Here is a 25456-nt window from a genome sequence, read left to right on the forward strand (position 1 = left end):
CACCCCCCACCCCTCAGCCAACTGGCAGGAGAGAAAGGGAAGAGTCTTTCTAAAATTTTGCTTAAGTGCAAAGTAAAATGTCAACCTGTGTTCTTTATTGAACTCCATCTCTTGGTGCCTGTACTCTTGTTCTCCTGCCTTTACATGCCAGTGCCAGCTTAGCCTGTTTTCTGTAGAAGGAGTAGCTTCTGTATGCGGAGCACTGGCTACATGCTGGACATCGTGCCGGGCATTTGGTATTTATTCGTTCCCTGAATCCTTGCACAGCTCTTGAGGCAGCTACCACCATTGTCCTCAGGAAGGGAACCTGAGTCTCATAGAGGTTATTTGCCCCAAAACAGTGAGTGTTAGAGCTCAGACTCAAATTCAGAGCCATCTGACTCCAAAGCACACGGTCTCTAACCACTGCACATGTTACCCTTTTCTCTCAGGCTCGTAATACTCAAATTATTCCAGAACATTGCCCAGTCTTTCAGGGAGTCGGCAAGTCTTCACGTGTAACATTTTGATGTGGAAGAATTGATGCAAGGCAGATCTTTGATCAGAATGCTGAGACAGGCCCTGACTATTTTATTTCGTGGTTTGTTTGACAGTTGCTTCTTCATTCAGATCTGCTTTAAATCTGTTCTTGGAAGGACTGTCTTTTAAATTGTGTTTAATAGATTCTAAGTGATACTCCAGGAAGATGTAAAGCTTCCAAAGAGCTTAACCAACCGATGGCCAATGCCAGGAAAATTGTCTGGTTTTGAATTTGGAGTTGCACCCTCCCTTCAAGTGCACACACACCCAATAGTGGAAGATTTGTGCAAATGTCCTGATTCCTCGGGTACAAGTGAAAAAATCCTTCAGCCCAGTTGACTGTATTTCCTCTAAATCTGCCTTTTCCTTCTTGACTTCTGATTTTTCTCTCCTCCCTCTCACCCAAACCTCAACGCTGGAGTTGTCTTTGTTCCTTTCTTCCTTGTCCTTCACATCCCAAACTAGTCCAGTAGGTTTTGCCTTTACACTGTCATTTGTACATGCCTATCTTTCCTATTCCACGGCAACCCTGCTAAATTCAGCCCTTGTCATCTCATAAATGATCTACATTTATCTCCATTTGCAAATTCTTTTCCCATCACAGCCAGATTAATTTTCCTAAAGCTCTCTTTTATTGTTTCACTGACTTACAGACGAGCCTTCCACAGCTCCCCATTGCCAAGTGGATAAAGTTCAAACGCTTTTCCTTGGCATTAGAGGCCTTCGCATCTGGCCCCAGGTTACCTGGCCAAATTTACCTTCCCCGGCTATCACACAGAAACCTGCTCCCCCAGACTCTTGTCTGAATGCATCTCATCCATATTCAAACCACTCTTGGTTGACAAAACATGTGCAGAGGACATTTCTTTATTTCCCAGGGAAGCTGTGTTTTCATGGAATTTTCCAGTTCGTAGAATTATTTGTGTGATTAGATGCTGTAACTACAACCCAGGAATTCTGAGCATCTGACCGGTGTTCCGATGTCTGCCTGAATCTGTAACAACAGTCCAATATACCGGCCTTCGGCCTTTCCTGGAGAAATTCAGTGACTCCAGATAAGTGTCAGTGTTCTCATTAAAGGAGAAACCCAACAATCCAAGTGGGTTTATTTTTCTAGGCTTATGTTAATAGGCGTATTGCTACACCACTCTAAAATAATGGTGCTTACACATCAACGGTCCTTTCTAAGCACCCAAAGTGGGGGTAGGGGGTCATGGAAAGAGCACTAGACTTCAAGTCAGCAGATTTGGGGTTCGACTTAATGCGTGGCTTTGGGAAAGTCACTTAAAGTTCTCTGAACATCAGTTTCTTCATCTCCAAAATTGGGATAATTTCCTAAGTTTGAGGTGAGAACCAAGTCAGGTAACTTGTAAAGGCACCTGGGACACACCATATGTCATCAATTCTCACCTTCACTTTTTCCACAATTAATATTTCTGACATGAAGACACCTGTGACATTCAGTGGCATCTGGCATTCTGTCATAGTTTCCCCCCCCCCCACCATATATTTTTGATTTCAGAGAGGAAAGGAGGAGAGAGATAGAAACATCAACAATGAGAGAGAATCATTGATCAGCTGCCTCCTGCATGTCCCACATTGGGAACTGAGCCCGCAACCCAGGCATGTACCCTTGACCAGAATCGAACCCGGGACCATTCAGTCCACAGGCCGACGCTCTATCCATGGAACCAAACCAGCTAGGGCCATTCTGTCATAGTTTTAATTGGTGTTGATTTTCTCTTTCTTCGTGGCACAAATATATTAGTGGTGTGTCTTAAATCCAGTTGTATCTTGGATTTGATGAGATGTGGTTGGTTCTCTCTCCCTCAGAGCTGTGCCTCATGTGGAGTGTCCATACTTTAGTCTGTTTACATCTATCTGTTAACCTTGTATCAGTCCTCATCACTGTTAAGTAGATTCTATGATTAACTTCTAGAAAGCAGAGAGCATATCATTTTTTGCATAATTATATAAGGTGCTGTATTTAACAAATATTGACTTATTGATGGTAATTCCACTTTTGAGAGCACATTGAAACCTAGGGTCTTCTGAGTATTTCAGTGATTTTGGTAAAAGCTGGGTCAAGGACTGGAAATACTGAGGAATGGATAACCTGTGTTAGGACATCAGTTTCTTTACATCATTGTTTCCTGTGGAAGATGCTGCTGCTTACCCCCTCGTCCCTAAGCCAAGCAGCCTCAGACCATTGTGGGGAAGCTGGCTCAGACGCAGGCCCTCTCGTCTGAGAGACCAGGTCCTCTCTGCAGATGCCAGGGTTTGGCCCTCTTTTCAACGAATCTGTGTCATGTTTTCCTTTCATGTTAATAGCCTCTACGTCAGTGGTTCTCAACCTGTGGGTCGCGACCCTTTGGCGGTCGAACGACCCTTTCACAGGGGTCGCCTAAGACCATCCTGCATATCTGATATTTACATTACGATTCATAACAGTAGCAACATTACAGTTATGAAGTAGCAACGAAAATAATTTTATGGTTGGGTCACAACATGAGGAACTGTATTTAAAGGGCCAGAAGGTTGAGAACCACTGCCTACGTGAAGGATTGGGAGGAGGATGAAGAAAATAGGAATGAACAGATGCACACTGCAGCCCTTTTCCCAGAGTGGACGTTTGCAGACATTGTCCACAGTCTCTGGCCCAGTATCTACCGTCCAACCACTCACTCATTCCCTTCTTACTTTTTTTGTGGTGACCCAACAGGTGAAGGATTTTATAAACTCAGAGCTCCTAGCACAGTTATATTCCTCAGAGGACCAGAACACTCTGATGGAGGAGTCGGCGGAGCAGGCCCAACGCCGGGATGAAATGCTGCACATGTACCAGGCCCTTAAAGAAGCCCTCGTGATCATTGGCGACATCAACACGGCCACCACATTCATCCCTGCCCCGCCGCCCGTGGACGACTCCTGGATACAGCACACTCGCAGGTAGGAAGTTGGCTCACGCACCCTGAGGCCTGCCAGGCTGGGGCAGTGCCATTTACTGGGAGTACTCCCCTGAAACTCTTTAGAAAAAAAGAGGAACAAATATTTAAGTTCAGCAGTAAGAGATAGGGTCAGGTCATCCCAACTCCTGTCAGAAACAAGCACAATGCATCAGCACAGTGGAATGTTACACAGCCAGTAAAAAGAATAAGACGGGTCTATAAATACTGAAATGAAAAGGTAGTCAAGTTCCAGTGAAGCTTAAATAAAAGTAATTTATTTATAGAGAGAGAAACTACTGTAGAATATAGTTACAAAGAAACTACTATTGGCTGACTCTGTGGAGTGAAGGGGTGGGGGAGGGAAACTTCCCCTACCCTTTACCTCCTTATTATACCTTTAAACATTCCTAACATTTATCTGAGTTTCTCAGCCAAAAAATAATTTTTAAAAAGCCATCAGGAAGTTACAAAATGTGTTTTTAAGATGCAGAGAGAACGTAGGAGTGGTAAACCGTTGGTCTCTTTCCCAGGTCGCCCCCTCCGAGCCCCACCACCCAAAGGAGGCCGACACTGAGCACCCCCCTGGCTCGGCCTGGGTCTGGCCGAGGGCCCCCTCCTGCCATCCCGTCCCCAGGACCCCACTCAGGGGCTCCCCCAGTTCCATTCCGGCCGGGCCCATTGCCGCCCTTCCCCAACAGCAACGACACGTACGGAGCCCCTCCGCAGGTCCCCTCTCGGCCCACCAGGGCCCCTCCCAGTGTCCCCAGGTAAGTGTACTGCGCGGAAGACAGTGTGGGGTGCTCTTCGGTTCTCTTTTCGTAGCACAACAGACAAAAGTTACTTGAAAAAGAAAATTGCAAAGATAGTATCATACACGTTTGCAGTTTTCACCTGGGAGGGGAATCCTGGGGAATTGCTGAGTTTTACACCATTTAAAAACCAAAATGTGGTCTAAACCTCTCCTTTATCAACTGGCACAAACTGAAGGGGCCCCAAGAAAACTGGGTCGAAAAGATTGACATTTTGGCAGCTGTTTGTAGAATTTAATGGAAAGCTTTGAAATGAAAGAGCCATGGCTGGGCTGAGGCAAGCTGTGTGCTCCAAGGTCGTGAACCTATCACCAGCTAAGTCCTCACCTTCTCTGTTACCAAAGGAATTCCCCAAAACCACTGACTTCAAGGATTATTATCCATCTGCCCTCTGAACTATGACCCTTAAGCCCAATATCATTAACATTAATGTAGGCAGCATAAAAATCAGCTGGTTAGTCTGTAATTATTTTAAACTAGCATAGAAATTTTACGTAGGCATGATGCTTGCTGTATGCAGTCGTTCCCCCCACACACCATATAAGAGACAGAACACTGTACCTTTAAATTAGACATTTTGGCATTTATAAGCAGATTTTTGCCTCAATTGTAAAACAAAATAGCTGGCAAATAAATGGAGCTTGAAACATGTATATAGTTAAAGCTAGATTCTCACCTTCTTACATTTACAATCAAAATATGAGCAATATGTATAATTAGAGATTTATAAAATAGAAGGAATTAGATTTTTAAGAATAATAACACATTTTAAAAGGAAAGAAAATTAGCTCATATAGAAAGTTCATTTTTAAAAATTCAATTCAGAGGATTAAAATATGTGTATGTGCCATGAAGGAAAACTTGACTAGACATTTAGCAGAAGTGACTTCCACCCACCCAGGAAACCTGAGTCCCCTCCCGCTCTGATTACCATGACTACATTTATTGGGATCTTCAGGGGGCCAGGTGCCATGAAGACACAGGCCTCTGAAACTAGTAAACCCAGGCTCCTGGAGCAGGAATGGTCGGGATGTGGATCACCCTTGCTCTGCCACAGACCGTGGGCAACTCACCTAACTCTGAGCAGCACATCCTCATCTAGGAAACGGGGGACACATTCAGCAGGCTGTTGCCCACGTCATGTGAGATGAGGTGTTTGAAAGAGCCCGGGAAACCGCTTTTATGGGAATGTTGTTACCAATATCATCATTCTGGTCCCAATCAAAGAGGATATAACACTCTTAAAACTTAAATTTTTTTTCTAAACTCAATAAAGTTGGCTTATTATTTTTTTGGAACTGAACTAAATTCTAGTCATCACATGAATAACAATAGCTAATGTTTCATGTGCTCTCAATAGATCTAGGCTCTGCCCTCATTGCTTTGCAACTACATTTGGGTTTAACACAACAAACCCAATGAGATGGGTCATTATCCATTTTGCAGACGTGGCACAGAGGTTAAGCAACATGCCCCAGACCGCTCCCCCAGGCCCTGGAGGAGCTGGGCTCCGGTCCCCGGCAGTCTGCCTGCAGAGCCCCGGCCCCCAACCGCAGCACCAAGGGATTCTCAGCCCCGACACTGCTGACATGTTTAGCAGCATCCTGGCCTCTTCCCACGAGATGTCAGTTGCCCTCCCCCAGTGTGGCTACTAAAAATGTCTCTGGACGTCCCCAATGCCAGGGGTGAGGAGCAGAGAGCCCCCCTCACCGCCTGAGAAGCTCTGCCCTACAGGGTCCACTAGCCTCTCCCGTGCATGTGAGAAACATCCACGTCAGTGCCGAGCCTCCTACAGGCCAGATTAAACTAATGTTTTAGGGAACCTCAGATTGACTGGAACAGTGCCTGTCGTTGTGCGAGGAAGGTATGGAGACCACTGGGGACTGAGGGCTGGGGTGGGAAGGCGGGGCCCCATCCAAGCACCTGGAGCTGGCCATCTTATCTGTTGAGCTACAGGAGGGAACCAGAGCGACCTGGTGCTGCCTGTCCCCCGACGAAAATGCATGACTTTGCCTGCACGCTTGGTTGCCTTGGCCCCTGCTGCGGAGAAGCTAGCATGCCAGTGCCCTTCAGACATACTGTGCCATGTTTGATGGGGTGGGGTCGCCCTGGGTGTTTCCGAGCTCGCTCGCAGGAGGCGGTGGCAGGAATCTGCATGTGCCTGTGTGGTTTTCTCCCAGCTGGAGGGAGGGGACACCAGGTTTCATGCGTCTACGTTTGGGCATTTATAGGACAGCAGTTGTGTTATTCAAAATTTCTAGAGTATTCTTAAGTTAGAGACAGACTTAACTCGATCTGGCCTTGCAGAATCTCCAATGTGAAAGAGGAGAAAAAGTTCACAGTGTAAGAGGAAAGGGGGGTGTTTTGTGCTGAGCCCTCAAGTTCAGGCCAGTTAGGGGCGCTGGGACAGAAATCCTTGGGGAGGGGCCGGGTACCTGAGAGAGTGCAAGAATGACTCTGTCAGGATCCGTCTGCCTATTCAAGTTTAGCTTAAGATGGAGAATTCTGACCACATAAAGTCTGTTTTTAATAAAAGCCAGAGCAGGAATCCTACCAAATGCAAGCCAGAAATGGGGTTTAAGACTTCAAAAAAAGAAAGAGAAAAAGAAAGACAGACAAAGATGAAAGAGAGAAAGAAGAAAGAAAGAAAGAAAGAAAGAAAGAAAGAAAGAAAGAAAGAAAGAAAGAAAGAAGTTGAGGGAAGCTCTTGTTGAATTTTCACCTTGTTCTGTTTATTTATATTCTCTTTGCCCTCCCTGATTTGCCTACATTTTTTCTATGAAAAACTTTAAAAAGCTGAAATGCCATTATCCATCATCTCCAGGAAGACAGCCCTTCGCTTTATGAGAAGGAAGTTTGAGTCCCCCCACCCCCACCCCAGTTCTTTGCTTTCTTAAGGGCCCTTTCTCCTCTTTTATCTGAAACCAGAAACTCATAAAATGACAGGACAGCATGGGCAGTGTCCCGCCGGCTTGAGGGGGGGGTGGGCAGCGGGGGGTTGGGGGGACTTAAGATCACAAAGGCCATACCTGAATCATTGGGCATGTGCCTGTGCAGTTTTCTTCTGGATAATTCCCAACTTCATTAGCAAGTTATGATCTTGACTTTTAAGAGCCTATACACTTTTATTTTAACCCAATTCAAAGGTAATGAAAGCACATGAATTGTACAGAAACCAGGAGCCTTCTGCTTAAAAAAAAAAGAAGAAGGAAAAAATATGATTCTATCTTTCTATTGCCATGTAAAGACAGAGGGAGGACAGAGGCTGGTGGAGTCACTTTTGGCCCAGCTCTTCTCAGCTGCTCAAGCTGTTCTGGTTCATATGCATGGAGCCTTTCAGGGAGGGAGCTGGAAATATTACAAACTACACGCCTGTTTTAATTAATTCCACCTGAACTTGGGGAGTGTCTCGGTCCCAGAGAGACTCACCAGCACGGATACTTCTGTCATTAGTAACTTGAGTTTCACAAATCCGATGTGTGGGACATTTTCTGTTGCCAGAGTATGTGGGTCGCCCCTCTTGCCCCACACAACCTCTGTGGAGGGGCTGAACCTGTTTGACAATCCCAGCCAGTCGTGTCCTTGCTCAGCAAGATGATCTTAAACATACATCACCACCTGGTGAGGGGTCCTGTTCTCTTACTTGAAGCTCCGAACTCTTCATCATGCACTAACTTTAGGGCCGATGTAGCTATTTTCAGTTACAACTTGGTAAAATTAGGTAATTGAGAATCACAGCGTTGGCCATGAACAGAACAAATGAACTGAATCGGAGTGTTTTCCCTGGCAACAGCCGATTCTGGCGTTATTTCACGCATTTGTCTTCTCCCCTTTCCTTGGGCTGAGCTATTTTGCAACCGTCAGAGGGGGATCAGAGTGGGAGGAAGGGTCTCTATCCAAGGAAAAGCAGACTTCATTGACCTCACCACTCAGTCTTCTGTTTTTAAAAAGGTTGAAAAATACAAGTACTGTCTTGTAACCACCCTCCTCACCAAGGCTGGTGGTGTCTTCTGAAAATGGCAAAACTGAATCATAGGCAAGAATGTGGCTTTTCCTCCTGCTCGTCCACATGACAGTAACACAACATAGGAACCAAGAAATGCTCCACTGAAAGTCTCTGGTGAGGCCCCACGGGGACACTGGCATCCTGTGCCGCATGATGGCCCCGGGGTGACCTCCAGATTACCCCAGGGTTTCCCACGTATGTCCTCTCATTTAGGCGGTTTCCTTGACTCTGCAGGGCACACATTGAGCCCCACCACAGTCCCACATTCTCAGTAACTCACCACTAAACCAATCATGGCAAACGATACAGAAATCCCTCTGCACAGAGACAGTCTGTGCACTCACGTTCTGTTCTTTACGGAGATCAAAGCCATTTGGTTCTCTCTACCGTTTAGTTCATTCCTACTATAAACGTTTGACCTGCTTGCCCCAATGGGCTATAATTCCTTCACGTATTTCATATGTGGATTCGATTGACAGTTAACACAGAGTCCCTTTCACTTATGGGTAAGGTCTCCTTGTTTTGTTTTGTTATTTCAGCCAGTCCCCCAAAGTGTGAGTAAAGACAAACCCACAGTTCTTATGAGTGTCTTTGCATCCCTAACATCAAGGTTTGGTGCCATGAAGGATGAAGCAGCTGAACCTTGAAGTCGGGGGCACAGGGCCCACGGACAGTTAAGCAACTCGTGTGACTAGCCTGTGTCTGACTACCCCGAGCCATGTCCTGGGAACGTCCCGCCTTGCTCTCTCCTCAGCAGCCCTGTAAGAGTGTGACTCCTCTTAGCAGCTGGGTGCTATTTGGACAGATGATGAACTCGTCTTGTGATTTCCCATCTCAGCCACGCATGAGCTTTCTGTTTTCCCCACCGTCCTTCCCCTTTAAAGAACAAACAAATAAATTCATGATTAGGAATTTGGATTTTTTTCAGGGAACAGTTTTTATTTTTAGCAACTGGCTTCAAAAGTCAAAAAAAAAAGTCCTTTTTTTAAAAAAGGTATGATTGCCCAGAATAAAATCAACTCTGAGGTATTCTTCCTGATTCTTAATATTTCAGGCATCTCCTGAGGCTACTGTGTTCCAAAATTTGTTACTGAAATCCCCAGTGTAATTAATAACTCATTGCAGGTTTAACATGAGTTGTCATGGTGCTTAATATATTTTGATGAAAACAGAAATTTGGCCACAAGCTGTTCACTAAAGAAAATGTCCGATTTTGTTTCAGCCCCTCAATTAACTATCCCATCAAACTCCTTCTAGTTCCACAGTGACTGTGGTTGTAACATGATAGTTCAGTGAGGAGGATCAATGGGTAATGTCGGAATGCTTCATTCTTCGGGTCTTGGTTTCAATCTGGTCTCAGTGAAGTAGGTGGTCTCCTCCTTGGGTCTAGCAACTTGTATCTACGCAGATGTCTCCAATCTGCCACAGCTCAGAAGGATGGGTTCTGTGTAGACGAGGCCCAGGAACAGAACTGCAAGTGTTCCGAGGACCAGAATTTGGGAGCTTTGTGTGTGTGTCAAGGGAGGCTTCTGATTAGGCCTTTCTGTTTGCAGTGTGTCCTTTATCTCACTTTCCCAATCACCCAAGGTTGCAGGAGAGTAAGAAAGGAAGGAAAATAAGAAAGGATCTGCAGGAAGCAAAGTACAGGCAACACTAGTACCGGCAGACAGCAGTAACATCGCACAGTACGTCGCTGGTGGCCCAGTGGTGGCTGGCATTGGGTTAACCAGATACAACTGCTTCCTCGTCCTAGGACAGATCGCAGCAAATCGCCCTGGCATTGTCCCATTTGGGGCCCTAAATTGCTAAGCTTCAACCACTGCAGACAAAGCCTTTCTGAGTCTCGGTACCCAGCTCTGGCCTAGGTTTCACCAGATTGATAAGAGGAAGACAGCCAGGGTGGGAGCCGGGCCGTCGGCCACTGACCAGTGAAAAATGCCCAAAACGATTATTCTTCCTCTAGCCAGTCAGCAGCAGACTGCCCCCATCAGCATCTGCCGACTGTTCCTATATACAAGTTGATGTCAGCTCAGAGGGGAAAAAAAAAGAGAAAACTCTACCCAATGTCAGCAGACACACAAGCTTAAGCTGGCTTTATCGCTGCCCCCTTTTGTCTCCCTCACTGCAGAAAAATAATGCTTTTCCAGGAAACGTTCACGTGTGGGCAGTCACGGTTAGACGGCATGTTTTTCCATGTCTTCCCGGTTTCATGGCACAACACAGTTCCTGGCTTTTTTCACCTTTAAATTTTACCCAAGCAGCAGATTACCAGAAGGAGCTGCTGGATCCTTTTTCCTTCCCTCTGACTTATCTTAGACGTGGACTTGAGGTTCCCGGAGTTGCTTTCGCCAATAAACAGCCAGGAAAGTGAGCGTGAAGATAGAAGTGCTGGTTCTTCACTCAGAATGTGCTTTGAGTGCCTGCCTCCCGCACTGTGAGGAAGGATCTGAGGATTTAGCCGAGGGCTCCAAGGCTGCTGTCTGCTGGTCATTTCTTTGTTGCTGCCTAAACATAGGATTCTAAAATGCCTGACACTGAAATCCTTTAGTTTACCCAGGCCCCAGAGCATTGTAACCTTTGTCTGGGGGAACCTCCAAATCTAAACACATATTTATACCCTTTAGTTGCCAAATGAAATCCATCTGCCTTACCAAATGCTGTTGCCAAAAGAATATTACACTTCGGGTCTGGCCAGTATTTTTAACTGCGGGGGAAACGGGACGGTGTTGGAAGGGCCTCGAGTTTGAGAGAATCTGCTTGTGTGTTTTTTGATGCCGCATTACTGGTATTCAGAGGAAGTTTAAGTCATATGGCAACTCTGACCAAAAATAGGAGAAATTCTACATGGGACGGAGTCTGAAGCCTCAAGGTATTTGGGCAGTCCTCCCTGTGGCGTGGGACTTGCTTTCCCTCCGCTGCTTTTTCAGCCATCAGAGCCACATGATAGACACAACCGCAAATAACAAGTGCTCTAATTTCTGGAAGGACTTTCTAACTGTTCCCATAAACACGAGGAAATGTCCACCCTGCTTTCCAGTCAGAATTATCAGCTCGCAGGAATGGTGCAAAGAGCACACGTCCCGTCCAGGGAGCATGCTTAGTCAATATGGTAAGTGCAGGATGAGCCCTCAGTCCCTCATCCTCAGTGGCAAGGCCAGGCCTTCTCGACTTGAGAAGTTCACAATCCCCAATCTTCCTAAAGTTGACATTGCCCTTTAAACACAGAAAAATAGGATAAGGTGTAAATACTTTTCTCACTGCTCTTCTAGGAACCCAGTAAGTGTGCAGGTTAATATAAAATCTAGAAATAAGCTTCATTCCTTCCCCGTTTTTGTGTGTGGGAGGGTGAATGAACCAACTGAGAGGGGGAGTGAGGTGGAGATGTGGATAGTTACCAACTAGATAAACCGTCACCAGTGAATCCCCAAGTTTCTATGGCAATTTTTAAAAACCAAGAGGGGGTGAGATGGTGTGAGAAGACATCAGGTGGCTTTTAATATGACATAGAAAATGAACTTATTTTTCAATCAGATACCCCCGTTGCCTCCACCATGTGAAGACTGCCTCCATTTAGTTTCAGACTTCCATGAGGCAGCTTTGATTAAATGTATTTTGGTCCATATATAGGGCATTCTTCTAGAATGAGACCTCTTATGAGAGTAGGAGATGAGAAAGACTTTTACGGCTACTTTGCCACCCAGAGAGACTAAAATGAAAGTAGTCCCCTTGGCAATGGATATTTATGTAAGATATATTCTGGACCATGTGTATTTTTAAAGCTTAAATATCAGGATCATTCTCAAAGTCAATTTTAAGAGTGAATGAAAGTTTCCCCTTGAATAAATCTCCGCTCAGTGTCATGTTCAAGGGCCTTAGCCAGAAGTCAGCCCACTTGCTCTCCCTTCAGACCATGGATGAGAAGCTATAAAAACTCTAGAAAAGATCTACTGATTTCTAAAACAACTAGAATTTAATTTTGCTGTTTAGTAGTGTTGGAAAATATTTTAATAACTAAAATAATAAAACTTCATGGGAAGCCAATTCTACCTTAATTATCACCTCGGGGTGGAAAATTAAAGAAATATTAGTCAATGTGTTAACTAGAGAAACCACTGCCATAATTTGCCTCCTCCACGTATCTGGGTCTAAAGTCAAAATAAAGCCACATACCATTTGGGGGGGGGCGTGTGGAGCAAGCGTGAAGTTTTAGCTTTAACAGCAGTAGTATCAGAGCATTCAGGACATAAATTCATGGGCCAGAAACACCCCAGTGGCTCATCAGTGCCCTTCCATAATTTAAATGCCTACGGCTTAGGAAACGGTAATGAGGGATGTTGATTTGTTTTAATATTTCAATACCCTCATTACTATCATAACACTTAGTACTTGAAAACTAATAAAAATACTGAAAACTCAATTTACAACACCAGCATCTTTGAATAAACAGGTTGAAATAGTGTTTCTCACTTTTGCTTGAAACATTGTGGGATTGATTACATCTTATAGGTTTCCTTCTTTTTAAATGTTCTCGCCTCCTCACACTCAGAACCTTCTCTCCTTATGCGGCTATTTGATATCTGTTGTTCACTCATAGTCATCCAGGTGACTGAGCAGGAATGCACACTCATGCCAATAACCATTGTTACTATCCTTCCAAAATCCCCTTCCTTGTAGAGCAAGGCATCTCAGAACCATATTCCTAAAGGCCACAAGGAAGCTTTACAATTTATGAATACTTCCAACATCTTCCCAAGACTGTTCAGTTTTTAGTTAAAATGTTGTTTTTATCATTAAAGTTTGATTTCCTGGGGTTTTTCCCCCTATGGATCTCATACCACTCTGTTCAAGTGCCTTCTGAGATGTAAAAATACGTAGCTAGAATAATGAAGGTAGCACTGACCATCGTCTCCAGTTCAGAAAGCAGCGTTAAACCGGAAAAGCAAGGTTTTTAGACCATCCCTCCATTCTGTATTCTCTCTGCTCAGGACCCCAGCCCTTCCCACTGCCCATGACTCGCAGTCAGGCCCACACCCCATCATTTAGGACAGTCTGCCTTTGGTTACTTAGGAGGGACACCTGCCTGCTCGCCGTGTTTGGCAGGCCGGCAGGATGAGGTAATCATCAGAAGAAAATGTTCTGGGTCTTTGGCCTCAACCACGTACAACATTATTCAAAAGCGTTTTCTGGGAGTGGGGCCGCAGTGGCTTTGAGATCCCCTGGTGGCACATTCTGTAGGAGGATGGAGGAACAACACTGTCAACGTTTCTAATCCCTTGGAGAATAATGGAGATGGAAATTCCATCTGCCTTTGCCTTTCCTTTCAGCGATGTTTACAGACAGATGAGAGCCTTTCATTTGTAAACATCGTGGCTTTCCTCTCTCCGTCCAAGTCCCGCCATCGTCTTTAAGCTCGGCTCCCATGCTCCTGAGAGCAGTGCGTTCCTAAAAGCAAACTTTGCAAACTATTTCTCCAGGACGATGGCAGTTTTTGTAAGACAGATGCCTCAAAGACATATGGTTTTCATAGATTTTTCCGTCTAGACTAGCTTTATTTAGTGACTTTGGGTCTGAATTGGCCTAGTTAAAGTTTCTGTAGGAGCTTGTATAAAAATTTTAAGTGTGGGCATACCACTAAGGTGTAAAACAAAAAGTTTGACTTCTTCTTGGCCAGAGATGAAAAGGGGTCCGCTGAGAATTTCCTTCAGGTTAAGTAATTCTGATCCTTCTGGAAGCCCAGTGTGTCAGCTCCCACAACACTGTCCAAAATGGAAAGACTTACCCTAAAAATCTGATAACTGCTAAGTGCATATACTCCTCAGTTTTCCTGAGTGAATGCTTTGTGTTCCAGTTGGGCTGTGTGTGTGTGTGTGTGTGTGTGTGTGTGTGTGTGTGTTAGAAAGCTCTAATTCTTTCTGCAGAGTCTTCACATGGCCCAGGGGACATATGATTCGGTGCCCTTTTAGCACCAATTTTTACAAACACAGTATTTCCCTCGTTTAAAAAAAAAAAAAACAACACCCAGCGAGCCACTGAGTAAAGTACATTTAGTTTTTGTAGTGACTTCAACCACCAAAGAAAATGTAGGTTTTGAGCCAGTCAGGGACACTTTTAGAAACAATAGGACACGTGAAGAAGGCAAGAATGACTTCCACACGCGCCCAGAAATCAGCCTTCTGCCCCCACTTTTGCAAGAGCTAAGGAAGGGACCCGCTCCAGCCCCGGCCTAGCAGCATCGGGAGGTGGACAGAGCAGATGTGGGCCGTCCTGTCCCCGCCAGTCTCATCCTTGGCTTCGCACTGAGCATTTAATTGGACTTAGTCACATGTTTGTTCACTGAGACCGCAGCTTGAGGGGCACACTGTCTGTTTTTCTGTTTGCTTTTAACTTTCTGGTTTTGAAAATCTGAACTCTAAGGCATGTTAGAGCTCCTCCTGCTGGAATGTTTTTGGATCGCCGGGATTGTAATGAGTCAAGGGCTGCTCTTTGTCTCCATCTCTGCCCCTGGGACTGCTGCAAGGGACTAGAAAAATATCACCCCGTGCATTTAAAACTGGCCTTTTAACCCGCCAGGTATCGCGGTCGGGCAGAAATGAAATGTCGGTACAACATAAATCTTCAAATTACTCAGGCTCTGGGGTTTTTTGTTTGTTTATTTGTTTAAAAAAATACAGGGAATTGAAGGGTTCTCTTTTCCATCCATATCTCTAATTCCATACTTCCACTCTCTGAGGTGAGGCCCAGGTCAGATTCTCATGCCCAGAAGGGTCTCGCTCCCTCTTGGAAAGGGGCCAGAGTCTTTCCAGGCTCCAAGGTAGGAAGGAAGGTTACACTTTGATACGGAGATTCAGAGCTGTGTCTTTCTTCGCCTTCGCTGCTTTCTCTTTTCTCCCTGATTTAAGATGACAAAGGATGGTGAGTCTCAGCAGTGGGAGCTTGCCTCTCCCAGAAGCTCCTTCCTAGCACCTCCTTCCCAGCCTCCCTCCTTCACCCAGATGGCTGAGTGGGCCAACCTTTCCTTCCCTGGAGCTGGGTGGGAGTGAAGGGAGGGCAGGGGCACAGGACAGAGAAGATGAAGAGGGTTAGAGATAGTTCTACCCCAGCTGCCACCAATGGGACTAGGTTTCTACAGCATGTAAGTTCTTGGAGAGCTCTTTGGGGAGAGAGAGGAGGGGGGAAAGAAGAGAGGGAGGGTAGAGTGAGAGACAAAGAAAAGGAAAAACGTCATTGTTAGGGACACTGCCTAACTGCATTCCATAGCCTTGTATATGTGAATCTCTTTAAAAACCACATGCTTTCTCTCCAATGTAGCTTTCTCATTGCAATTCTCCTGCTTTCTGCTTTTTTTTTTGCAATCATTCCGTCTTTTTTTTTCTACCCAGCTTATCTGTTGTCAGTGAGACAGTGCAGAGTTTAAAATATAAAAAAAGTTCATCTCAAGAAGAATGCTTTTCAGAAATCACAGTTTGATAAAACTAAAAATCCTCTACATCATGTGCTTTATGCATTAGGACTTAGAGCAAAACAAGTAATTTACACACTTGCTTTCTCAAACTGACTTCTCATTTTCTCTTCTCCCCATGTACTGTTTCCTGTTCTGGAATGCCAGGCCCCCCACCTTCCCGGTGCTCTGGAAGTCCTTCCAGATCCCCAGCCCCTTTCCAACTCCAGGCTAAGACTCCAGGGGCCCCTCCAACTCCCGAGGCACTGTCCTGACATTGCACTGGTCCTACTGTTTCCTCGTCTCTCCTTCTATCTCAACTAGAAACAGCTGGCCAGTAACTATCTTTATTTCTGTACTTCTACATCTTCACACAAACAGGGCTCATTGAGGGAATGTAAAACTACAGAGTGAGTTCATGTGCGATAGTTCATCAAATTTTATTTTTTAATTATCCCAGTGTTTTGTGTATTTTAAGAAATAATTTAAACACAAACACTTTCTCGGTCTGTTCTGTTGTCAACCTTGCCTGGATGAATGCTATTGTAAAATTCTTTCTATGAATCATAAACGGAGCAGAGCTAATGTGGGCAAGTCGTCCTCTCCGCTGCATTTTTGCCGCCCCCACAGAAGTGGGTATATCAGTAGCACCCCTACAGGTGAAGTCCAAATCAGATATTTAAGACAATGCAAAGAAAGACTGCCAACGTAGATTAAATGACCATTTATCTCAGAGACTAATTCATACAGGATATTATAGGTTTGTATCATCAAATAAAAATTATAGGCTCCTTTCCTCCTTAAGTTCCTATTTCAAATTTCATCAATCGATTCATACTTTCCCAGTGACATACATTATAAAGTCACGGGTTGATTTCACAGGGGAAAAAAAGCTGGCTCTGATATGTAGCAAGGATCACATTAGAGAATTCCTTAGACCCTCAGAATGGACTCCAAGTACTATGTCCTTTCCAACTCTACTGTAAACTATTCATGGACAGTATTGGCTTACTCTGTTGCTGACATGGAAAAGGCCAAAAATATGCTGGATAGCATCCTCTAGTATTTTTCATAATAAGTTACAAAATATAATCTTCCATGTGGACATAATCATTACTTTTACAGCATTCTTCTGGACTTACCCTTATACCTTCTACATATATAAAACGCGTCTTGTGAATAAATGCTCAAAATAAGAAGCAAAGTGCAAACACAATGTTGACATGTTAAATGCTGCGCCCCATAATCTGTCTCTCAGAGCAGACATTCGCAAGAGGAGGTCCTGGGTCATAGCTAGCTGCCTTTCCACTTCCCCTGGAGGTGCACTCCTGTCTGATTTGACCTTGGGTAAATTCACTCATTCATGTTCTCTGAACTGCTCTTGGGGACGCTGCCCTCTGCAGGTGCTATGGAAGGCTGTACGCAGGACAAGGTGTAATCTCGGTTCATAGGAATTTTACAACGCCATTCAGATGATAAGCTATGCATACAGGCCTTAAGCTTTGAAAAGGATTAAGTCATTCAAGAGGGTTGTGGACAAACAAGGATTTCAGTCCCTGGGAGGGAGATATGTGGGCACCCCACCCCCTAGGCCAGCTCACTGATGCCACCAGAGTCAGTATTGCCTGGTGCAGCTCCGGGGGCCTGTTCCACAGAACCTCCTGGGAGAGGTGCTCTTCACAATGTTAGAAAACCCAGAAGTAGTTTTTGTTTTCGTTCTCTTCTGTTTTCTAAGAAATTGGCCAAATGTAGCCAAAAGAAAGGAGGTATCTTATTTCTTGTGGTTTAGTAGACAAATCCTTCCCTTTTTTCCCCTTTTTTTAGACCTGTTTCATAACAAGAGAAAAAAAAAAAGTTGGGCAAGTTGATGTCAAGTTCTCATGGCTCCTAGAAACCTGAGATGCATAACCCTCCCATGATCCTAAATGTAATTATATGTAAATTGAATTTTTGAGACAGTGATATTTTAAAGCGTCAATTATATTTAATAAGTAGAACTTATAAAAGAAGCCTATCGCATATTCTTTTTTATGCAAGTAACTACCACTTAGATATCATTCCTCTAGAAGTGTCAATCTTTGTATATCTTTTTTTAGGGTTTTCTTTCTTTTTTTTTTTAAATCTGCATCTACCTAGCTAATTAGGTTGGACTTCAACCACACCCTCTCAGGGATAAGAATTTGGAATGCATGTTTAGAGACGTTTGCTTTCTACGCAAGCATCCCTAAGCAAGTAGTTATTTCTCTGGTGATGAAGAAAACTACCATAGTATAGTATCTTGGTCCTTATAATATAAACCTAAATCCGATTTGACCCATGCTTATGTCCCATTCCCAAAAATATCAGAGTCTCTTTACCACATTTCTTTCATCCTTCTTGAGATTTCCCCCCAGCACTTTCTCTTATTGCTGGGACATTATCTGGCAAGTGGATTGAACTGCTAAAGTAAAAGGAGGTCAGAATTACTTATCATGCCTTAGAATAGTGGTTTTCAAAGCCTAGTCCCAGGACCAGCGGCATCTGGGAACACGCTAGAAAGGTCTCGGCCCATTAGAACTCTGCCTGGGTCCCAGAATCCTGTGCTTTAACAAGCCCTCCAGGGAACTCGAGGGTGCCGTCTGGTTGGGGAAGCGCTGCCTTGGAACACGTAGTGTAACTGCTCAGTAGAAGGAATCTGACTGGCAGGTGGTAGATCCTGGTCTCAGCCTAGGGAAGGAAGGACACTGAGCTACACAGAGCAGCTCTCACATTCCCCACTCTGGTAATTCCCACGTCCATCCTGAGGGGGAATAAAGGCAGGGCAGAAAGGTCCAGCCATTCCAGTAAAGGTCCTTTCCACCGCACCCCTCACACTGACGCACCAAAGCCGTGTGCCCTCTGAATTCTCCCCACCAATGTGAAGATTGGCCTCGCATCCTGATAGTCAGAACCAGCTAAACCAATGAAGAGCAGGTGAATTTTTGGTTCTTCCAGTTCTTAAGAGAGAATCGAAAGAGACAAGAAGACCCATCACACATTCTTCTGCCTCATCAGTGAGGCCAGTTTCTCTCCCTCAATGCCACCCACCCTGTGTGAGTGTTTGACTGTCTTACAAAATTTGTCAGTGTCCCAAATACTGTAACCGGTCCATCCCTGCAGCTACACATGCGACCTCAAGTATTACATCTTTCCCTTTGGTTTGGAAGCAGAAACATGGCTCTTGTATCATAACCATTAACCGCCCACACACAACACAGTGTTTCAATAAACACTAAGTGAGTCAAGCTGCTCCATTTCAATAGGAGGGGTTCCTTAATGAAGCCCGTCACTAAAAGAGCAGCTGAGGGAAGCTCAGCACAAAACAAATAACTTCGCTCTGCTCAAAACAAACTGTCTTATGAGGTGAATGTCCTTGGAAATTTGAATGGTTAGGAACCAGACCAATGAAGTGAACCTTCACAGTAAACCCTGAACGTTTCTCTGGTGTTGAAGTTGGCAGACATCTTAGCATTACTTAAGAAAATTCATGCTGAACAACTTCACGCTCCCCCTGAATTGCTTTCTAGTTTTATACACAGATTATTGGGGGTTTATTGTTTTAGAAAGAAAATTATGTTCATTTCTTCCAGAAGACTTAGGGGCTCTGTAGGATTTTTTAACTACTAAGTGCATATAAGGATTACTTTCAGCTGAAGCTGGGCATATTTTAAAGAAGCCATAATTATTTTGAGAGGACATGATGGAAATTTTCTTTCTCATTCTTTCAATCATAAAACTGCCACTCAAGTATGCTGTTCCCATTCAATGGAAGGTCCTAGAGACTTCCTTGAAAAGCACATAATGGATAGGTTCTCTGATTTATTTGGAAAAAAGGTAGGATGAGCCAAAGACCATGGTAAGCTCTGGGATATGGTGGTGAACAAGACAGACAAAAGTCCTGGCACGCAGTGGGAAGCTGCATTCTCCTGGTGTCCAGCCTTCTGGAGGTGCCTATTGCTGTCGTCTTTCTCTGGTCCCATCAGCATGGTGCAAGGGAAGGAGGTTAATGAGAGGTTACTGGGCCATCAGAGTTTTGAAATCTTTCTATTCTCTCTCCCCAGTGTTGACTTCCTCCCTTCAAAATTACAAAAATTTGTCCTATTTTTCCCACTTAAATTGGGGTGCTATAGTAGAACTCCTTGCATATTTGTTTTATCCCACTTGTCTTCCACTAGAAGTATATTCTGAGTTCTTAAAAATCATGCAGCATAATGCAGTACACATAGTAGGTGCTCAATAAATAATGCAGGTAATGCATAACTAGAAGGCATGTTATAGGTCCTCTATATGAGAAAACTGAGGCTTTTATATAGTGAGTTAATAATTGTACAAGTTGGCCATTGGAGCTGGAATTATATCTTTTGACTTCTGATTCTATCTGTATAAACTTGATGCTTCAAATATAAGCCTCCAAGTGTTACATTTCCCGCCTCATTGAACCTACTCATTGACCTGGCCTATACTCTAACTTGCTTAAAACATCTTTGTTTGGGCACTTTTCATATATTTGTTTGTCCATTATTTAATAAACATTTATTCACTGCCTTCTAATCACATTATACTAAATGCTGAAGACATGTAATAAATACAAACTATGTGGTCTCTGCTCTCAAGGAATCTACTAGGAGGACACAGGCAATAATCTAGAAAATGAATACATAATTAAAACCAGGGGTAAGCGCTATGAAATACACAAACATCATGAAGTGATTGGGGTGATGGTGGTCAGGAAGGGCTGAGGAAAGTCATTTGAGCCAAGAACAAAAGGATCAGAAAAGAACCCAGTTTGCATTCCTTTCCCTGTTTGGCTGTAGTCCTTGGTTCAAGCTATCACGTGTGCATGAAACAATTTCCAGCCCACCATGCCACACTGTATCCTACTTGTCACTGAATTTATAGTTTAAGATTCACTTTTTTTCAAATGAAATTCCCTAACTGAATCTAACCCATTATTGAGTCTTCTAGTAGAATTTCTCTTCTTTAAGTTCACATTCTGGCCAACTCCTTTGCCCTTCCCCCAATAACTGCTTAGTTGCTAAGAATACTTTTCTGTAGATAGCGTGATTATTTATTTAATTCCATGAGGACAGGGGGCCTATTATTTAGTATTTATTTCAAACACCTACTAAAGAATTGAGCAGTCAAATACTTGATAGGTGGAGTTTCCAAGGGTCTAAATCCTACCTGTCACTGTAGTTTTGTGTATGTTAGTTTTGCCATAGCACTCATTTACTAACAAATACCTTTTGTGTCATGGAAAGATCAATGGGTAACACGAGATCTTATAAGTTGTTTCTTACCTTAGGAGTAACTTTCACTTATCCAGTTGTCCAACATTCCGTGGCTGAATGACAAGCCCTAAGATAAAGATTGAAGAATATGAAGATGAGTAATTCCATTTCTAATGGGGGGAAGAGAAGCATAAACCTAATTAGGATTCCATGTGATACCGAGATACGTTGATACGCTATAGAAGCAATGTATCAAGATAGGGGAAGGGAGATCAGAGAAGACTTCACCCAGGTGGGTCTTGAAGGATGAATATCAGTTCCAGTTGATGAACAGGAAGATACTGAGATGTAACACAAGCTAAACACTGTACAAAACAAGTTAACTGGACATGACCTCTGGCCTCTAGAACCTTCCCATCAAAGGGGAAAATGATGCAGGTTCAAAATTCAGGACATAGGTTAAATAAATATGGCCATTTAAATGAACATGATCACTATGCTAGTGAAAGAACAGGCATTTTGTTCGGTCATAAGTAAAAAAGGGATTATGGGAGGATTTTTTCCAGCAGGGAATGGCCAAAACATTTCAGGTGGTCATGGTAGCCAGTAGCCTCTCTGCAGAAAGAGGACTTACTTGTTTACTCCATTAAACAGCTAGTATTGGTTGGTTTCGTTTTGTTACTGTGCCTATAAAGTATCTCCAAATTTCAAAAATTGAGTTCTTGCTTAATAAGACTAGTATAAGACGTTAAGCTGGAATGCACTTTCCCAACGAAACCTTTCTTCTAAAGCCACTTAGACTTTTTTAGGTGTAGGAAGCAAAAGGAACTCTACTGATACCTATGAATTTGTGCCTAAGTGGTTGATTTTTACCACTAATCAACAATATCTCTTTTGCATTGTTTTTTCCTTAAGTATCTAGCTTTATTTTCTAACTTTGTGATTTTTTAAAACATATCATGATTGTTTTCTCTAACTTTCCTTCTTTATACCCGATGAGAAAAGATTTATTTGGTCAATTTATAGTGTTTCCAATACAGAAAGAAATTCCGTGACATTCAAGAAGAGGTCTTTCTGGGGGGGAAAAAACAATGGGATCAACGGGAGAGTTTTATCAAGAAGAAAGGTATTAATTTATAGAACTTACTGAATTTGGTTGGTTATAAAAATCACTCCCCAAGATACTACATACAAAGCCAAGTACACCCACAAAGACTTATTAATACATTTAGGAAATAAATGTGGAGGGTCAGGAAATGAGGAGTATTACTTGATAAAGTTGACAGGTACAAGAATACTACATTATCGTGAGTTTGTTTATTCAGCAACCTCAGCTATCAGAAACACCATTACCAACTAGAAAGTGAGCAAAATTACTACTAATAATAAAACTTCTAGGACCCAAAATGGGAACAAGAGGTCATGCAATTTACCAGGACCCGGATGCTCGGATACTTGGGTACTCATCCTGAGCCTATTTACACTTACTGTAGAGAACTCCAAAAACCTTGATGATTCTCTGGTCTGCCAATTAGATGTAGATATGGAACAAATTGGAGAAAGCAATTGCTGAAGTCCATTAGAAATGATCACAAATATCCTGCTGGAGAAAAAGAGTAAGATATTATTACATAATGGAAAATAAAAATTCAAAACTCCTCATTCTCCAAGGCCTATCATTGGTTCCTAGACTTTACCTTATAGTTACACAATACAGTTAACTCTCTGTGATCAGACGCTATTGGCTGAGAATATGCAGTATATTTCAGATGGTTTTTCAATGAGTTCATATTTGCACTACTATTGGGAGGGATGACATGTTTTCAGAAAGATTGGCATATGAAAAACACCTCATTCTTGTTTTAAAAAATGATGGGTGACTGAAAGCTAACAGTATTAAAATTATCACAGGTGGCAAACACTCCTGCTGGCCTGTCTGTGCATGAGCATGTGGGCAGTGGCTCTTCTTCGGTGTCTTTGGGGCAGCCTTCTGCTAGATAGTCTACCTGTTTCTTTACCTTTCTCTTTCTCTCTTTCTAGCCGGAGACCACCCCCATCACCAACTCGTCCCACTATAATCCGTCCACTAGAATCCTTATTAGACTAAACGGAGTGTCTGGCATGGCAGTTAATTACTAACAAATTATACGAAAGCAACATATTTGATAACCATTGCAGTAAATCATGAGTAGTCGCATGTGTGGACATCAGTAGACAAGTAACCAGTTTTACTAATGCATCTGTCACTCATCTGCATTGCTCATGGTATGTCAAACCATTGGGGTTTGGCTCTTGAAAACTGCTGACCCTTCGAGCCTTCCTATGTTGTATCGACCAAGGTAGGTTTGTATGGCAGCCCTATACCTTGGGGACTATATGCCTACACTGGCATATATTTGAAATTTCTTTGAAGAAGAAATTTCCCAGGTTACCTTCCAGATAGCCCATTAAATATAATCCTTAAGAGAGATCAGATGGTGGGCTTAGACCTAAGCCATACACATTTATTGTGCCACATTCTGTTTTGGCTGACAGGTGTGGTATTAATGTTTATTAATGTTTCTTTCTATTCCATAATTACCTGTTTAGATCCATTCCTTCCTCTTTATTTCATAAGACTTCTGGGAAGTGATTTTTTTTTAATTGGAGTTTCTTAAGAATAAAGCTTTTTGAAAAGTGCGAGGTCGTTCTCAAAGGAAAAGTTACTGCCTTGGTTGCTCCAGAGGGCTTCCCTCATGCCAGTGTGTTTGGTTTCATGCTAGAAGCACATTCAACAGCCAGCGACTCAGAGCTTGTTTTTCAGTAGGCAGTCAGTAGATTTGACTAGTTAATTTCAGAATTCAGGAAGAAGCAAAATATCACATCTCTACAAGCATCTGGAAAATGTATTTTCTTTATTCGTTTATATAATCACCTCCTCCTAGGTCACAACGAAGCTGACATGGAAAACATCTCTTTTTTTTTTTCAGATTCATCTAATTTTAGGCATGGCTGATTACGCTTTGACACATAAGAAGACTAGTATAAGACGTTAAGCTGGAATGCACTTTCCCAATGAAACCTTTCTTCTAAAGCCACTTAGACTTTTTTAGGTGTAGGAAGCAAAAGGAACTCTACTGATACCTATGAATTTGTGCCTAAGTGGTTGATTTTTACCACTAATCAACAATATCTCTTTTGCATTGTTTTTTCCTTAAGTATCTAGTTTTATTTTCTAACTTTGTGATTTTTTAAAACATATCATGATTGTTTTCTCTAACTTTCCTTCTTTATACCCGAGAAAGGATATTTTATTTGGTCAATTTATAGTGTTTCCAATACAGAAAGAAATTCCGTGACATTCAAGAAGAGGTCTTTCTGGGGGGGAAAAATCAATGGGATCAATGGGAGAGTTTTATCAAGAAGAAAGGTGTTAATTTATAGAACTTACTAAATTTGGTTGGTTATAAAAATCATTCCCCAAGATACTACATACGAAGCCAAGTACACCCACAAAGACTTACTAATACATTTAGGAAATAAATGTGGAAGGTCAGGAGATGAGGAGTATTACTTGGTAAAGTTGACAGGTACAATAATACTACATTATCGTGAGTCTGTTTATTCCGCAACCTCAGCTATCAGAAACACCATTACCAACTAGAAAGTGAGCAAAATTACTACTAATAATAAAACTTCTAGGACCCAAAATGGGATCAAGAGGTCATGCAATTTACCGGGACTCGGATGCTCGGATACTTGGGTACTCATCATGAGCCTATTTACACTTACTGTAGAGAACTCCAAAAACCTTGATTCTCTGGTTTTCTGCCAATTAGATGTAGATATGGAACAAATTGGAGAAAGCAATTGCTGAAGTCCATTAGAAATGATCACAAATATCCTGGTGGAGAAAAAGAGTAAGATATTATTACATAATGGAAAATAAAAATTCAAAACTCCTCATTCTCCAAGGCCTATCATTGGTTCCTAGACTATACCTTATAGTTACACAATACAGTTAACTCTCTGTGATCATACGCTATTGGCTGAGAATATGCAGTATATTTCAGATGGTTTTTCAATGAGTTCATATTTGCACTACTATTGGAAGGGATGACATGTTTTCAAAAAGATTTACATATGAAAAACACCTCATTTTTGTTTTAAAAAATGATGGGTGACTGAAAGCTAACAGTATTAAAATTATCACAGGTGGCAAACACTCCTGCTGGCCTGTCTGTGCATGAGCATGTGGGCAATGGCTCTTCTTCGGTGTCTTTGGGGCAGCCTTCTGCTAGATAGTCTACCTGTTTCTTTACCTTTCTCTTTCTCTCTTTCTAGCCGGAGACCACCCCCATCACCAACTCGTCCCACTATAATCCGTCCACTAGAATCCTTATTAGACTAAACGGAGTGTCTGGCATGGCAGTTAATTACTAACAAATTATACGAAAGCAACATATTTGATAACCATTGCAGTAAATCATGAGTAGTCGCATGTGTGG

At 42.9% G+C, this 25456-nt stretch overlaps 1 protein-coding gene across 3 annotated transcripts in view; it reads left to right on the forward strand.

The window, feature by feature from the left end:
* DNM3 (dynamin 3) overlaps window positions 1-25456 on the forward strand; it is a 373409-nt gene that overhangs the window by 338764 nt on the left and 9189 nt on the right. For 2 of the 3 annotated variants that reach the window (XM_014540885.1, XM_014540883.1), the window contains exons 20-21: window positions 3242-3468; window positions 3998-4234. In XM_014540885.1, coding sequence (XP_014396371.1) covers window positions 3242-3468; window positions 3998-4234 — 464 coding nt within the window. Of the gene's footprint in view, window positions 1-3241; window positions 3469-3997; window positions 4235-8892; window positions 9195-25456 lie in introns of those variants that run through there. The other variant, XM_014540884.1, reaches the window with a different exon arrangement.

Source organism: Myotis brandtii, unplaced genomic scaffold (assembly GCF_000412655.1).
Source record: "Myotis brandtii unplaced genomic scaffold, ASM41265v1 scaffold250, whole genome shotgun sequence".
In the NCBI taxonomy this organism is placed as follows: domain Eukaryota; kingdom Metazoa; phylum Chordata; class Mammalia; order Chiroptera; family Vespertilionidae; genus Myotis; species Myotis brandtii.